The sequence below is a fragment of the Pristis pectinata genome, chromosome 4 (assembly GCF_009764475.1).
Source record: "Pristis pectinata isolate sPriPec2 chromosome 4, sPriPec2.1.pri, whole genome shotgun sequence".
Classification (NCBI taxonomy): Eukaryota; Metazoa; Chordata; class Chondrichthyes; order Rhinopristiformes; family Pristidae; genus Pristis; species Pristis pectinata.
The window spans coordinates 117,666,881-117,681,693 of record NC_067408.1 but is presented as its reverse complement, the minus strand read 5'-3'; the positions used below and the strand labels follow the sequence as shown (position 1 = coordinate 117,681,693).

Here is a 14,813-nt window from a genome sequence, read left to right as displayed (position 1 = left end):
CTCAGCAATAAACCCAAGATTTACAAGTAAACAGACCTGACCTGAGGAGCAAAGCAAACAGCCTGACTGAGAGAACCGTATGCATTTCTGAACACCAGTGCTATGCAGCGATGGACCCGTCCCCTCCGGCACCGTACCCCGGCGCTATGCAGCGACGGACCCGTCCCCGCCGGCACCGTACCCCGGCGCTATGCAGCGACGGACCCGTCCCCGCCGGCACCGTACCCCGGCGCTATGTAGCGACGGACCCGTCCCCGCAGGCACCGTACCCCGCTACAGGGACGGACCTGTCCCCACCGGTACCGTGCCCCGGTGTTACACAGCGACAGACCGGTCCCCACCGGTACCGTACCCCGGTGTTACACAGCGACAGACCCGTCCCCACCGGTGCCGTACCCCGGTGTTACACAGCGACGGACCCGTCCCCACCGGTACCGTACCCCGGTGTTACACAGCGACAGACCCGTCCCCACCGGTGCCGTACCCCGGTGTTACACAGCGACAGACCCGTCCCCACCGGTGCCGTACCCCGGTGTTACACAGCGACGGACCCATCCCCACCGGTACCGTACCCCGGTACAGGGACAGACCCGGGGCCGGGACAGACCCGGGTTTCCCGTGGGCTGTAGCCCGGTGCCAGGCCCGTGGGTTCTGGAAGCTTGAAGCGCGGGCCCGGCGGGCAGGCGGGTGTGCACCGGGCCGTCCCCCCCCCGGCCCCCCCCCCAAGTCGCCGGCCCCCCCGCCCCCCGGTCCCCCCCCCGTCCCCCGGTCCCCGGCCCCCTGCCCCCCGCCCCCCCCCCGGTCTCTGGTCCCCCCCCGGTCCCCGGTCCCCTGCCCCCCGCCCCCCCACCGGTCCCCGGCCCCCCCCGGTCCCCTGCCCCCCGCACCCCCCCGGTCCCCCCCCCGGTCCCCAGCTCCCCACCCCCCCCGGTCCCCGGTCCCCCCCCGGTCCCCAGCTCCCCACGGCCCCCCCGGTCCCCTGCCCCCGCCCCGCGCCCCGGTCCCTGGTACCTTGCCCCCGCCCCCCCCAGGTCCCCGGCCCCCCCCCAGTCCCCGGCTCCCCCGGCCCCCCCCAAGTCCCCGGCTCCCCCGCCCCCCCCCAGTCCCCGGCCCCCCCCCCAGTCCCCGGCCTCCCCCCGCCCCCCCCAGGTCCCCGGCCCCCCCCAAGTCCCCGGCTCCCCCCCTCCAGTCCCCGGCTCCCCCGCCCCCCCCCCCCCCAGTCCCCAGGCCCCCCCCCAGTCCCCAGCCCCCCCCCGGTCCCCCCGCTCCCCCCCAGTCCACGGCTCCCCCCCCGGTCCCCGGCTCCCCCGCCCCCCCGGCCTCCCCCCGGTCCCCGCCCCCCCCCCGGTCCCCGGCTCCCCCGGCCCCCCCCCAGTCCCCGGCCTCCCCCCGGCCCCCCCCCGGTCCCCAGCCCCCCCCAGTCCCCGGCCCCCCCGCCCCCCCCCCGGTCCCCGGTCCCCCCGCCCCCCCCCGGTCCCCGGTCCCCCCGCTCCCCCCCAGTCCCCGGCTCCCCCCCGGTCCCCGGCTCCCCCGCCCCCCCCGGTCCCCGGCCTCCCCCCGGTCCCCGCCCCCCCCCCCCCCCCCGAGTCCCCGGCCTCCCCCCGGTCCCCGCCCCCCCCCGGTCCCCGGCCCCCCCCCGGTCCCCGGCTCCCCCGCGTCCCCGGCCCCCCCCGGTCCCCGGCTCCCCCGCGTCCCCGGCCTCCCCCCGGTCCCCGCCTCCCCCCCGGCCCCGCCTCCCCCCCCCCGGTCCCCGGCCCCCGCCCCCCCCCCGGTCCCCGGCTCCCCCCCCCGGTCCCCGGCCCCCGCCCCCCCCCGGTCCCCGCCCCCCCCCCGGTCCCCGGCTCCCCCCCCCAGTCCCCGGTCCCCGCCCCCCCCCCGGTCCCCGGCTCCCCCCCCCCGGTCCCCGGCCCCCGCCCCCCCCCCGGTCCCCGGCTCCCCCCCCCCCGGTCCCCGGCCCCCGCCCCCCCCCCGGTCCCCGGTCCCCGCCCCCCCCCCGGTCCCCGGTCCCCGGCTCCCCCCCCCGGTCCCCGGTCCCGGCTCCCCCCCCCCAGTCCCCGGCCCCCGCCCCCCCCCCGGTCCCCGGCTCCCCCCCCCGGTCCCCGGTCCCCGGCCTCCCCCCGGTCCCCCGCCCCCCCCGGTCCCCAGCCCCCCCCGGTCCCCGGTCCCCGGCCTCCCCCCGGTCCCCAGCCCCCCCCGGTCCCCGGCCCCCCCCGGTCCCCGGCCTCCCCCCGCCCCCCCCCCGGTCCCCGGCCTCCCCCCGCCCCCCCCCCCCCCCCGAGTCCCCGGCCTCCCCCCGGTCCCCGCCTCCCCCCCGTCCCCGGCCCCCGCCCCCCCCCGGTCCCCGGCTCCCCCCCCCGGTCCCCGGCCCCCCCCCCCCGGTCCCCGGCTCCCCCCCCCAGTCCCCGGTCCCCGCCCCCCCCCCCGGTCCCCGGCTCCCCCCCCCGGTCCCCGGTCCCCGGCTCCCCCCCCCGGTCCCCGGTCCCCAGCCCCCCCCGGTCCCCGGTCCCCGGCCTCCCCCCGGTCCCCCGCCCCCCCCGAGTCCCCGGCCCCCCCTCACAGGTGGCGAGCGGCCGGTTCTCCATGGTGAACAGCAGCAGCTTCTCCTCCGCCGCCTCCATCCGCTCCCCGCCGCACTTCCGCTTCCGGCCACGCCCCCATCCTTAAAGACCCCTGCCCTCTCCTTTCCCGTCGGCCAAAAACCGCCCCGCCTCCTCTCTTAAAGGGGAGGGGGAAGGCGTTCCCTCCGGCTGGCCCAGCATCCGACCGGCACGGTCCGATCCCACAAGAGTCCGGGTCCCTCCCTGGAATGGAGTGATGGAGCAGGAAGAGGCCATTCAGCCCATCGAGGCCTGCTAGCCCTCTGAATGCCCCCCCCCCCCTTCCCATGTTATTTACTCCAGCAGAAGCCGGAACAACCCGCAGCTGCTGCAAAGCTGAAATAAAACCCAGACAATGTCAGCACCCCCTCAGCGGGTCAGGCAGCCTCTGGGGGGAGGGGGGGGGGACGCGGCGTCAACGCTGCAGGGCACAGATCCTTCCCCAGAGTCTTCCCACGGACGCTCTTCAGAATCGAAACGTTGACCGTCCCTCTCCCCACAGACGCTGCCTGACCTGCTGAGTGTTCCCAGCATTTTCTGCCTTTGTTTGTCATTTAAACCGTAGAGCATCGAACAGTCCACCACAATACAGGCCCTTCGGCCCACAATGTTGTGCTGACCTTTAAACCTCACCTCAGGCTATCTAACCCTTCCTCCCACATATCCCTCTATTTTAAATTCCTCCATATGCTTATCTAGCAAACTCTTGAACTTGACCAACGTATCAGCCTCCACCACCACCGCCCCAGGCAGCGCCTTCCATGACCGAACCACTCTCTGGGTGAAAAACCTCCCTCTGACGTCTCCCTTGAACTTCCCACCCATTACTTTTGTCACGAACCAGCAACAAAAGAAACACACTGAGCATGATTCAGTGTTAAAACTATTTTATTAATCACTACTTATGATAATACGTAAAATAAAAGTAAAAATGTTAGTATGTTAGAATTCAAAAATGTTAAACCTCGAACGTTAACCCCAAAACTAAACTCTTCGTGTGTGTGTGTGACAAAGTCCAAAACTCCCAGTTCCTGAATGGTTCTTAAAGTTCAGTTCCGCAAGCCATAAGGTGAAACGTGAGCAAGGGCTTCTTCAACAACCACCGTTGTCTGAAGATAAGATGTAGATGTAGAAAAACATAGAGAGAGTACATACGAAATCCAAATGTTCCACGATGGAACCCAAACGACACTTCAGTGTTTACTCGGTAGTGACTTCCTCACCCCGAAAAGCATCCGAACCGTGGTCGTCCACACACAAATACCTGTTTCCTTCTACAGGTCAGCAACAAAGTGAACTCCACCGGATTACTTCCAACTTCCATACATGGATTTCAGTGGCAAACACAGTTATTGTTTCTCATCCATCGATAGAGAAAAACAAGCAGGCTGGTGTCTCTCTCCCTTCTCTCTCTCTCTTTCTTCTTCTAACTTCTTCAACAACGTCATTACGTCCTTTATCTTCTATTGACGTTAGCACATGCCACACACACACATACACACACACTCTCTATCTTAAAGGGACTTTCACTGAGTCCGTAACACTTTAAAGGAATGTCCTCTTGTATTGAGCATCGGTGCCCTGGGAAAGAGGCGCTGGCTGTCCACTGTATCTATTCCTCTTAATATTTTGTACACCTCTATCATGTCTCTTCTCATCCTCCTTCTCTCCAAAGAGTAAAGCCCTAGTTCCCTTAGTCTCTCCTCATAATCCATACTCTCCAAACCACACAGAATCCTGGTAAATCTCCTCTGCACCCTTTCCAACGCTTCCTCATCCTTCCTATAATGAGGCGACCAGAACTGAACACAGTACTCCAAGTGTGGTCCAACCAGAGTTTTGCAAAGTTGCATCATTACCTTGCGGCTCTTAGCCTCGATCCCACGACTTATAAAAGCTAACATCCCATAAGCTTTCTTAACTACACTATCCACCTGTGAGGCAACTTTCAGTGATCTGTGGATGTGAAACCCCAGATCCCTCTGCTCCTCCACACTGCCCAGAATCCTGCCATTAACCTTGTACTCCACCTTGGAGTTTGTCCTTCCAAAGTGTACTACCTCACACTTCTCTGGATTGAACTCCATCTGACACTTGTCAGCCCAGCTCTGCATCCTATCAATATCCCTCTGCAAGCTTCGACAGCCCTCCACACTATCCACAACACCACCGACCTTTGTGTCATCTGCAAACTTGCTAACCCAGCCTTCTACCCCCTCATCCAAGTCACTAATAAATATCACGTAAAGTAGAGGTCCCAGAACCGATCCCTGTGGGACACCGCTAGTCACAACCCTCCAATCTGAATGCACTCCCTCCACCACAACCCTCTGCTTTCTACAGGCAAGCCAATTCTGAATCCACACGGCTAAGCATCCCTGGATCCCATGCCCTCTGACCTTCTGAAGAAGCCTACCATGTGGAATCTTGTCAAACACCTTACTAAAATCCATGTAGACCACATCTACTGCACTACCCTCATCAATCTGCCTTGTCACCTCCTCAAAGAACCCTATCAGGCTTGTGAGACATGATCTTCCCTTCACAAAGCCACGCTGGCTGACCCTAATCAGTCCATCATTCTCTAAATGCTCATTGATCCTATTCTCTAAGAATCCTTTCCAACAGCTTGCTCACCACAGACTGTAAGGCTCACTGGTCTGTAATTCCCTGGACTATCCCTACTACCTTTTTTGAATAAGGGGACAACATTTGCCACCCTCCAATCGTCCAGTACCATTCCTGTGGACAATCGAGAACTCAAAGGTTCTAGCCAACGGTTCAGCAATCTCCTCCCTCGCCTCGCGAAGCAGCCCGGGGAAAATTCCATCACACCCCGGGGACTTATCTGCCCTAATATTTTCTCACAGCTCCAACACATCCTCTCTCTTGATATCTACATGCTCCAGAACATTACCCTTACCAACACTGTCCTCAGCGTCATCTCAGGCCCCTCTCCTTGGTGAATCCTGAAGAGAAGTATTCATTGAGAACCTCACCCACTTCCACAGCTTCCAGGCACATCCTCCCACCTTTGTCTCTAATCGGTCCGACCTTTGCTCTCGTCATCCTTCTGCTCTTCATGTACGAGAAAATAGCCTTGCGATTCTCCTTAACCCTACCCGCCAAAGCCTTTTCATGTCCCCTTCTCGCTCTCCTCAGCCCCTTCTTAAGTTCCTTCCTTGCTACTCTATATTCCTCACGAGCCCTATCTGATCCTTGCTGCTTACACCTTATGTATGCTGCCTTCTTCTTCCTAACTAGTTGTTCCACCTCTCTTGTCACCCACTGTTCCTTCACCCTGCCATTCCTTCTCTGCCGCACTGGGACAAATTTATCCCTAACATCCTGCAAAAGATCCCTGAACGTTGACCACATCTCCATAGTACATGTCCCTTCAAAAATGTCATCCCAATTTACACTCGCAAGTTCTCACCTTATAGCCTCATAATTTGCCCTTCCCCAATTAAATATCTTCCCGTCCTCTCTGCTCCTATCCCTGTCCATGACAATGCTAAAGGTTATTGAGCAGTGGTCACTGTCCCCAAATGCTCACCCACTGAGAAATCTGTCACCTGACCCGGGTCATTACCTAATACTAGATCTAATATGGCATCTCCTCTAGTCGGCCTGTCAACATTCTATTTACTTTAATCCCTTACAAATAAAGAAAGTTCTTGACCGGAAATGTTGACCACCTGCTTTTCTCCACGGATGCTGCCCGGCCTGCAGGGTTCCTCCAACATCGTCGTGTTTTTCATCCAGATTCCAGCATCTGCAGTCCTCTATTTCTCTCCTTTATCAAAATCTTCTTTCTGAACTCAGTCTGAAACTCACTTCCCCGAAGGATATACTGAAATCAAATGTTACAACTGATAGTCTCAGAGACAGGCCCTTTGGCCCAACTTGTCCATGCCGACCAAGTTGTCTACCTGAACTAGTCCCATTTGCCTGCATTTGGCCACATGCATCTTTACCTTTCCTGTCCACAGACCTGTCCAAATGTCTTTTCAACCTTGTAACTGTACCCACCTCTACCACGTCCTCTGGTAGCTTGTTCCATGGACCCACCGCCCTCAGTGTGAAAAAGTTGCCCCTCAGGTCCTCTTTAAATCTTTCCCCTCTCGCTTCAAACGTATGCCCTTTCGTATTTGGCTCCCCTTCCTCCGGGATAAAGTCTGTCATCGTTTCCTTATCTCTAGCCCACATCGTTCTATAAACCTCTTTTTGCGAACCACTTTTTCTGGATCCTCAAAAAAAAGTTTCCCTCACTCCATTCAAGCAAATCTGTATTTCATCTTGAAAACTATTGATTTGCTCTTCAGTCATTGGAATCGGAAGGGAATGCATTTCATTCATACGTGCCTTTAAATTTTGGCATAATTCCTTGCACCTTGGCACGGTCAGTGCTGCCGCCTCCGTCCTGACCTCTGCTGCTGTTGCTGCTTCTCTCTGTCACCGTCTGGGTTTCGGGCCGTGTGCTCAGATTTCCTCCCACATCCCAAGGACGTGCGGGTTGGTAAATCGCCACTATACGCTACCCCAAGTGTAGGTAAGTGGTAAAAGAACTGAAGTGGTAAAAAAAACAAACTGCTGAGGAACTCAGCAGGTCAGGCGGCTTCTGTGGAGGCAGAGGGATGGTCCATGTTTCGGGTTGAGACCCTGCGTCTGCCTCAGCATCCACGGTGTCTTCAGCTCCAGGTTCCGGTCTCCTGATGACACAGATGCTGGTGCTCCCTCGAAGAGAGTGTGGGGATTGGTTGTTGATCACAGCCGATCCTTCCGGATGAGGTGCGGATGGAGGAGGATGACTGAGAGCTGAGGAGAGAGTGTGAGATGCAGATTGCAGCAGCTGATGGAAATGTGTGGACTCGGCCAGTTCCATCACGGCTACAGCCCTCCCCACCGTCGAGGACATCTACAAGAGTCGATGTCTCAGCAAGGCGACATCCATCATCAGGGACCCCCACCATCTGGGCCGTGCCCTCTTCTCGATGCTGCCATCAGGCAGGAGGTACAGGAGCCTGAAGACCCACACCTCAAGGTTCAACAACAGCCTCTTCCCCACTGCCCTCAGGTTCTTGAACCCCCCTGAAAAACCCAAACACTACCTCGGACTGTACTTTCCTCAACTACCACTGATGTCATTATGTTTAGTTTTGTTTCTTGTGTTGTGAAAGTTGTGTATAGTTTATGTTTATTTCTGGTTGCCATGTGCGTAATGTACTGTGCTGCTGCTGCAAAAGGCTCATTTCATGGCATTTATACCGAGAATGTGTGCCCGTGACAATAAACCTTACCTCAGAACTAGCCGATTGTGCTATAAACAGGAAGGCTGCTGATTTGAAACTGTTGAATTCACCAGTGAGTCCCACAGCTGCCACAGGTCCAGGGTGAAGATGAGGTGCTGTTCCTCGAGCTCGTGTTGCAATAGTTTCGGGTACAGTGAGGTCAGCGTAGGAATGGGATTGGGAATTAAAGTGACAGGTAACTGATAGCTGAGGGCCACCCTTACACACTGCAGGATGTTCTGAAAAGCAATCTCCCAATCGTTATTTGCCCCTCCTCTCTCTCTCTCTGTCCGTCCCTCCCCCTCCCTCCTTCTCTCTCTCTCCCTTTCTCAATCTTTCCCCGTCTCTCTGTCTCCCACTGTCTGTCACTCTGCATTCAGCATTCTCTCTCTCTCCCTCTTCCCATTCTGTACTCTCTACAGCTCTGTCGATTCTGTGTTCTCTCTGCACCGTCTTTTCTTTCTGCCATACTCTCTGTTGTTGTCTATGATCTCTATGCTGTCTTCTCCCTACTCACTGCGGTCTCTATTTTCATTCTCTTCTTCCAGTGTTTGGTGCTCTCCCTACTCATGACCAGAGATTTAAGGCATGTAATTCTTATTGCAATCTCTAGGATACCCCCAGGGGTGAAGGAAACAGCTGACTGAAGACAGCGGTGAAGGTGGTGTGATGTGAGGAGTGAGACTGGCTGATGAGTGGGGTGGGAAAGTGTCCGATCAAATATAAAGTGATGTGGTTCGGGCAGAGCAACAAGAGACCTTGTTTAAAGAATAATCAAGCATTAGTGGGAAACAAGCAATCACGTCTTCAGTGGAATGTAGACAAGCCGAGTGAGAATGTGGCAGATGGAGAAACGTGAGGTCTTCAAACAAAAACAGAAATGGTGAGAGTTTGGTAAACAGAAGGGGATTGAAAGTATTGACGTTCAAAGCTCCTGGGTTTCCTTAACCAACTTAAGCTTGAAAGAGTGCAGAGAAAATTTACAAGGATGTTGCTGGGACTTGAGGACCTGAGTTACAGGGAAAGGTTGAATAGGTTAGGACTTTATTCCCTGGAGCGCAGGTGAATGAAGGGAGATGTTATAGAGGTATACAAAATTATGAGGGGTATAGATAGGGTGAATGCATGCAGGCTTTTTTCCCTGAGGTTGGCTGAGACTAGAACTAGAGGTCATAGGTTTAGGGTGAAAGGTGAAATATTTAGGGGAATCTGAGGGGAAACTTCTTCACTCAGAGGGTGGTGCGAGTGTGGAACGAGCTGCCAGCGGAAGTGGTGGATGTGGGTTCTACTGTAAAATTTAAGAGAAGTTTGGATAGGTACACGGATGGGAGGGGATTGGAGGGATATGGTCCGGGCGCAGGTAGATGGGACTAGGCAGAAGACCAGGTCAGCATGGATTAGATGGGCTGAAGGGCCTGTTTCTGTGCTGTAGTGCTCTATGACTCTAAGATGCAGGTGAAGCAGGCAGTTAGGAAGGGAGATGGTACATCGGCCTTTCATTGCAAGAGGGCCTGAGCACAAGAGCAAGAATGGAGACACCAGAGACTGCAGACACTGGAATGCGGAGCAACAGACAGTCTGCTGGAGGAACTCAGCGGGTGGAGGGGAGGTGGAGAGACCATCTCTCTGTTTCCACAGATGCTGCTCGACCCACTGAGTTCCTCTGGCAGATTGTCTTTCTTGCTCTAGGTGCAGTTACACCAGAGCTTGGTCCGACTGCAGATGGAGGACTGGAGACGTTCCTTAGCAAAAGAAATGGTTACACTTGAGGAAGAGGGAGAGCAGGGATTCCCAGTCTGCCTCCTGGGATGGCAGGTTTGCCACAAGAGGAGATGCTGAGTAAACTGGGTTTGTGTTCTCTGGAGTTTGGAAGAATGTAAGAAGATCTCATTGAAACGTGAAATTCTCAAAGGGCACCACAGGCTGGATATGGGGAGGAGGTTTCCCCGGCTGGGAGTCTAGAACCAGGGGGGCCAGTCTCAGAATAAGGGGAAGGTCATCGAGAGACACCAGAGACGGCAGACACTGGAATCTGTAGCAACACCCAATCTGCTGGAGGAACTCAGCCGGTCGAGCAGCATCTGTGGGGGAAAGGAATCGTCAATGTTTCGGGTCGAGACCCTGCATCGGGACTGAGGTCATTTAGGACTGAGATGAGAAACGTCTTCACACAGTGGGAGGTGAATCCACAGAATTCTCTTCCCTGGAGCTGTGAAGGCTTGGTCATTGATTTAATTCAGAACAGAGCTCAATGAAGTTCTGGACAATAAGGGAATCAAGGGATATGGGGCAGGGCAGACAAATGAGGTGCAAGAACGGCCAGGGGAAGATACAGATCAGATTAGTTTATTGTCATAAACACCAGGGAGCAATGAAATTCCTTGCTGGTGTGAAGCTCCCAGAGTGAACAGTGCACGTGGCAAAAATAAATACAGCAATAAATGCAGCGACCAGCGCAAAACGGCAGAATAGGGCAAAGGTTGTCCGAAGTCTGAAGTAGTGCACAAAGAAACGCTGAAGTGACCATGACAGAATAACTGAGAGCTGAGAGTCCGAGAACACGGCAGCACCACTGGGAAGGTGATGTGATTAATCTACAAAAATTAGAACATAGAACATTACAGCACAATACAGGCCCTTCGGCCCACGATGTTGTGCCGACATTTTATCCTACTCTAAGATCTATCTAACCCTTCCCTCCCACTTAGCCCTCCATTTCTCTATCATTCATGTGTCTATCTAAGAGTCTCTTAAATATCCCTAATGTATCTGCCCCCACAACCTCTGCCGGCAGTGCATTCCACACATCCACCACTCTCTGTGTAAAAAACATCTCAGACATCCCCCTTAAATCTTCCTCCAATCACCTTAAAATTATGTCCTGTCATGTTAGCCATTGTCACCCTGGGAAAAAGTCTCTGACTGCCCACTCAATCTATGCCTCTTCTCCAAAAAGAAAAACCCCAGCTCACTCAACCTATCCTCATAAGACATGCTCTCCGATCCAGGCAGCATCCTGGTAAATCTCCTCTGCCCCCTCTATAAAGCTTCCACATCCTTCCTATAATGAGGTAACCAAAACTGAACACAATACTCCAAGTGTGGTCTAACCAGGGTTCTACAGAGCTGCAACATCATCTCGCGGCTCTTGAACTCAATATCCTGACTAATGAAGGCCAACTCATCATACGCCTTCTTAACAACCCAATCAATTTGCACAGCAACCTTGAGGGATCGATGGACATGGACCCCAAGATCCCTCTTTTCCTCCACACTGCTAAGAGTCCTGCCATTAACTTTGTATTCTGCCTTCAAATTTGATCTTCCAAAGTGTATCACTTCACAATTTTCCGGGTTAAACTCCATCTGCCACTTCTCAGCCCAGGTCTGCATCCTATCTATGTCCTGTTGTAATGTACAGCAACCTTCTGCACTATCCACAACACCACCAACCTTCGTGTCATCTGCAAACTTACTAACCCACCTTTCCACATCCTCATCCAAGAGAACAGATGTTCTCTGGGAAAAGTACGGAAGAAATGTGGCAAATATTCAGGGGATATTTGTGTGGAGTTCTGCATAGACATGTTCTGATGAGACAGGGGAGTCACGAGAGGATACAGGAACCGTGGTGTACGAAGGCTATAATAAATCTAGTCAAAAGGAAAAGAAAAGCTTACAAAAGGTACAGAGAGCTAGGTAATGTTAGAGATCTGGACGAGTACAAGGCTAAAAGGAAGGAACTTAAGAAAGAGATTAGGAGAGCCAGAAGGGGACATGAGAAGGCCCTGGCAGGCAGGATTAAGGAAAACCCCAAGACATTCTACAAGTATGTGAAGAGTAAGAGGATGAGATGCGAAAGGATAGGGCCTATCAAGTGCAGCAGTGGGAAAGTGTGTATGGATCCGGAAGAAATAGCGGAGGTACTTAATGAATACTTTACGTCAGTATTCACCATGGAAAAAGATCTGGGGGATTGTAGTGGGGACTTGCAGCGGCCTGAAAAGCTTGAGCATCTGGATATTAGAAAAGAGGTGGTGCTGAAACTTTTGGAAAGCATCAAGTTAGATAAGTCGCCGGGACTGGATGAGATGTACCCCAGGTTGCTTTGGGAGGCGAGGGAGGAGATTGCAGAGCTTCTGACGATGAACTTTGTGTCAGATTGGAGGGTTGCAGATGTTGTTCCCTTATTCAAGAAGGGGAGTAGGGATAGCCCAGGAAATTATAGACCGGTGAGACTTACCTCAGTGGTTGGTAAGCTGATGGAGAAGATCCTGAGAGGCAGGGTTTATGAACATTTGGAGAGGTATAATACGATTAGGAATAGTCAGCATGGCTTTGTCAAGGGCAGGTCCTGCCTTACGAGCCTGATTGAATTTTTTGAGGATGTGACTAAGCACATCGATGAAGGGAGAGCAGTAGATGTAGTGTATATGGATTTCAGCAGGGCGTTTGATAAGGTACCCCGTGCAAGGCTTATGGAGAAGGTGAGGAGACATGGGATCCAAGGGGACATTGCAGTGTGGATCCAGAACTGGCTGGCCCACAGAAGGCAAAGAGTGGTTGTTGAAGGGTCATATTCTGAGTGGAGATCGGTGACCAGTGGTGTACCTCAGGGATCTGCACTGGGACCCTTACTCTTTGTGATTTTTATAAACGACCTGGATGAGGAAGTGTAGGGGTGGGTTAGTAAGTTTGCAGATGACACAAAGGTTGGGGGTGTTGTGGATAGTTTGGAGGGCTCTCAGAGGTTACAGAGGGACATAGATAGGATGCAAAGTTGGGCTGAGAAGTGGCAGATGCAGTTCAACCCAGGTAAGTGTGAAGTGGTTCATTTTGGTGGGTCAAATATGTTGGCGGAATATAGTATTAATGGTAGGACTCTTGGCAGTATGGAGGATCAGAGGGATCTTGGGGTCTGAGTCCATAGGACGCTCAAAGCAGCTGAGCAGGTTGACTCTGTGGTTAAGAAGGCATATGGTGTATTGTCCTTCAACAATCGGGGAATTGAATTTAGGAGTCGAGAGGCACTGTTGCAGCTATATAGGTCCCTGGTCAGACCCCATTTGGAGTATTGTGCTCAGTTCTGGTCACCTCACTACAGGAAAGATGTGGAAGCCATAGAGAGGGTGCAGAGGAGATTTACAAGGATGCTGCCTGGAATGCGGAGCATGCCTTATGAAAGCAGGTTGAGGGAACTCGGCCTTTTCTCCTTGGAGCGACGGAGGATGAGGGGGGACCTGATAGAGGTGTATAAGATGATGAGAGGTATTGATCATGTGGATAGTCGGAGGCTTTTCCCCAGGGCTGAATTGGTGGCCACCAGAGGACATAGGTTTAAGGTGCTGGGGAGTAGGTATAGAGGAGATGTCAGGGGTAAGTTTTTTACTCAGAGAGTGGTGAGTGTGTGGAATGGGCTGCCAGCAACGGTGGTGGAGGCGGATACGATAGGGTCTTTCAGGAGACTGTTGATAGGTACATGGAGCTGAGTAAAATAGAGGGCTATGGGTAAGCCTAGTAATTTCTAGGGTAGGGACATGTTTGGCACAGCTTTGTGGGCTGAAGGGCCTGAATTGTGCTGTAGTTTTTCTATGTTTCTATGTTTCATTTATAAAAATCACAAAGAGCAGGGGTTCCAGAACAGATCCCTGCAGAACACCGACCTCTAGGCAGAATACGCTCCATCTACCACCACCCTCTGTCTTCTATGGGTGAGCCAATTCTGAATCCACACAGCCAAGTTCCCCTGGATCCCATGCCTCCTGACTTTCTGAATGAGTCTTCCATAAGGAACCTTATCAAACACCTTACTGAAATCCATGTACACCACATCCACTGCTCTACCTTCATCAATGTGCTTTGTCACATCCTCAAAGAATTCAATCAAGCTCGTGAGGCACGACCTGCCCCTCACAAAGCCATGCTGACTGTCCCTAATCAGCCTATACTTCTCCAAATGCCCATCAATCCTGTCTCTAAGAATCTTCTCCAGTAATTTGCCCACCACTGAAGTAAGACTCACTGGTCTGTAATTCCCAGGGTTATCCCTACTCCCTTTCTTAAACAAAGGAACAACATTTGCCACCCTCCAATCATCTGGCACTACTCCTGTGGCCAGTGAGGATGCAAAGATCATCGCCAAAGGCGCAGCAATCTCTTCCCTCGCTTCCCGTAATAACCTTGGATATATCCCGTCCGGCACCAGTGACTTATCTATCCTAATGTTTTCCAATAGTTCCAGCACATCCTCTTTCCTCACATCGACATGCCCTAGTGTGTCAGCCTGTTGTACACCATCCTCACAAACGTCAAGGTCTCTCTCTGGTGAATACTGAAGCAAAGTATTCATTAAGGACCTCCCCTACCTCTTCCGACTCCAGGCACATGTTTCCTCCTTTATCCTTGATCGGTCCTACCTTCACTCTCGTCATCCTCTTATTCTTCACATACGTGTAGAACGACTTGGGGTTTTCCTTGATCCTACTCGCCAAGGACTTCTCATGCCCCCTTCTAGCTCTCCCAAGTCCATTCTTAAGCTCCCTCCTGGCTACCTTGTAACTCTCCAGAGCCCCGTCCGATCCTTCTTTTCTAAACCTCAGGTAAGCTTCTTTCTTCCTCTTGACAAGATATTCTACATCTTGTGTCGACCGCAGTTCCTTCACTCTACCATCCTTGCCCTGCCTCAATGGGACAAACCTATCCAGAGCAAGTTTTCCTCAAGCAACCTCCACATTTCCGCTCTGCACTTCCCCAAGAACATCTGTTCCCAATTTACGCTCCCAAGTTCCTGCCCTAATAGCATCATAATTCCCCCTCCCCCAGTTAAATACTTGCCCAGATAAATAATTGCACGTGACTGTTGGGTTTATGATGAGAAATGACAACACAATGTGACCAATCACTCACTCAGCCACAGATGGGACAA

At 54.3% G+C, this 14,813-nt stretch overlaps 1 protein-coding gene across 1 annotated transcript in view; it reads right to left on the bottom strand.

The window, feature by feature from the left end:
- Nucleotides 1-2,649, bottom strand: part of trappc10 (trafficking protein particle complex subunit 10) — a 49,177-nt gene extending 46,528 nt beyond the window's left edge. Inside the window, exon 1 of the mRNA XM_052015229.1 lies at nucleotides 2,558-2,649. Within this exon, the coding sequence (XP_051871189.1) occupies nucleotides 2,558-2,618 (61 nt within the window). The 5' untranslated portion in view covers nucleotides 2,619-2,649. The remainder of the gene's footprint in view (nucleotides 1-2,557) is intronic.
- Between the last annotated feature and the right edge of the window lie 12,164 nt (nucleotides 2,650-14,813).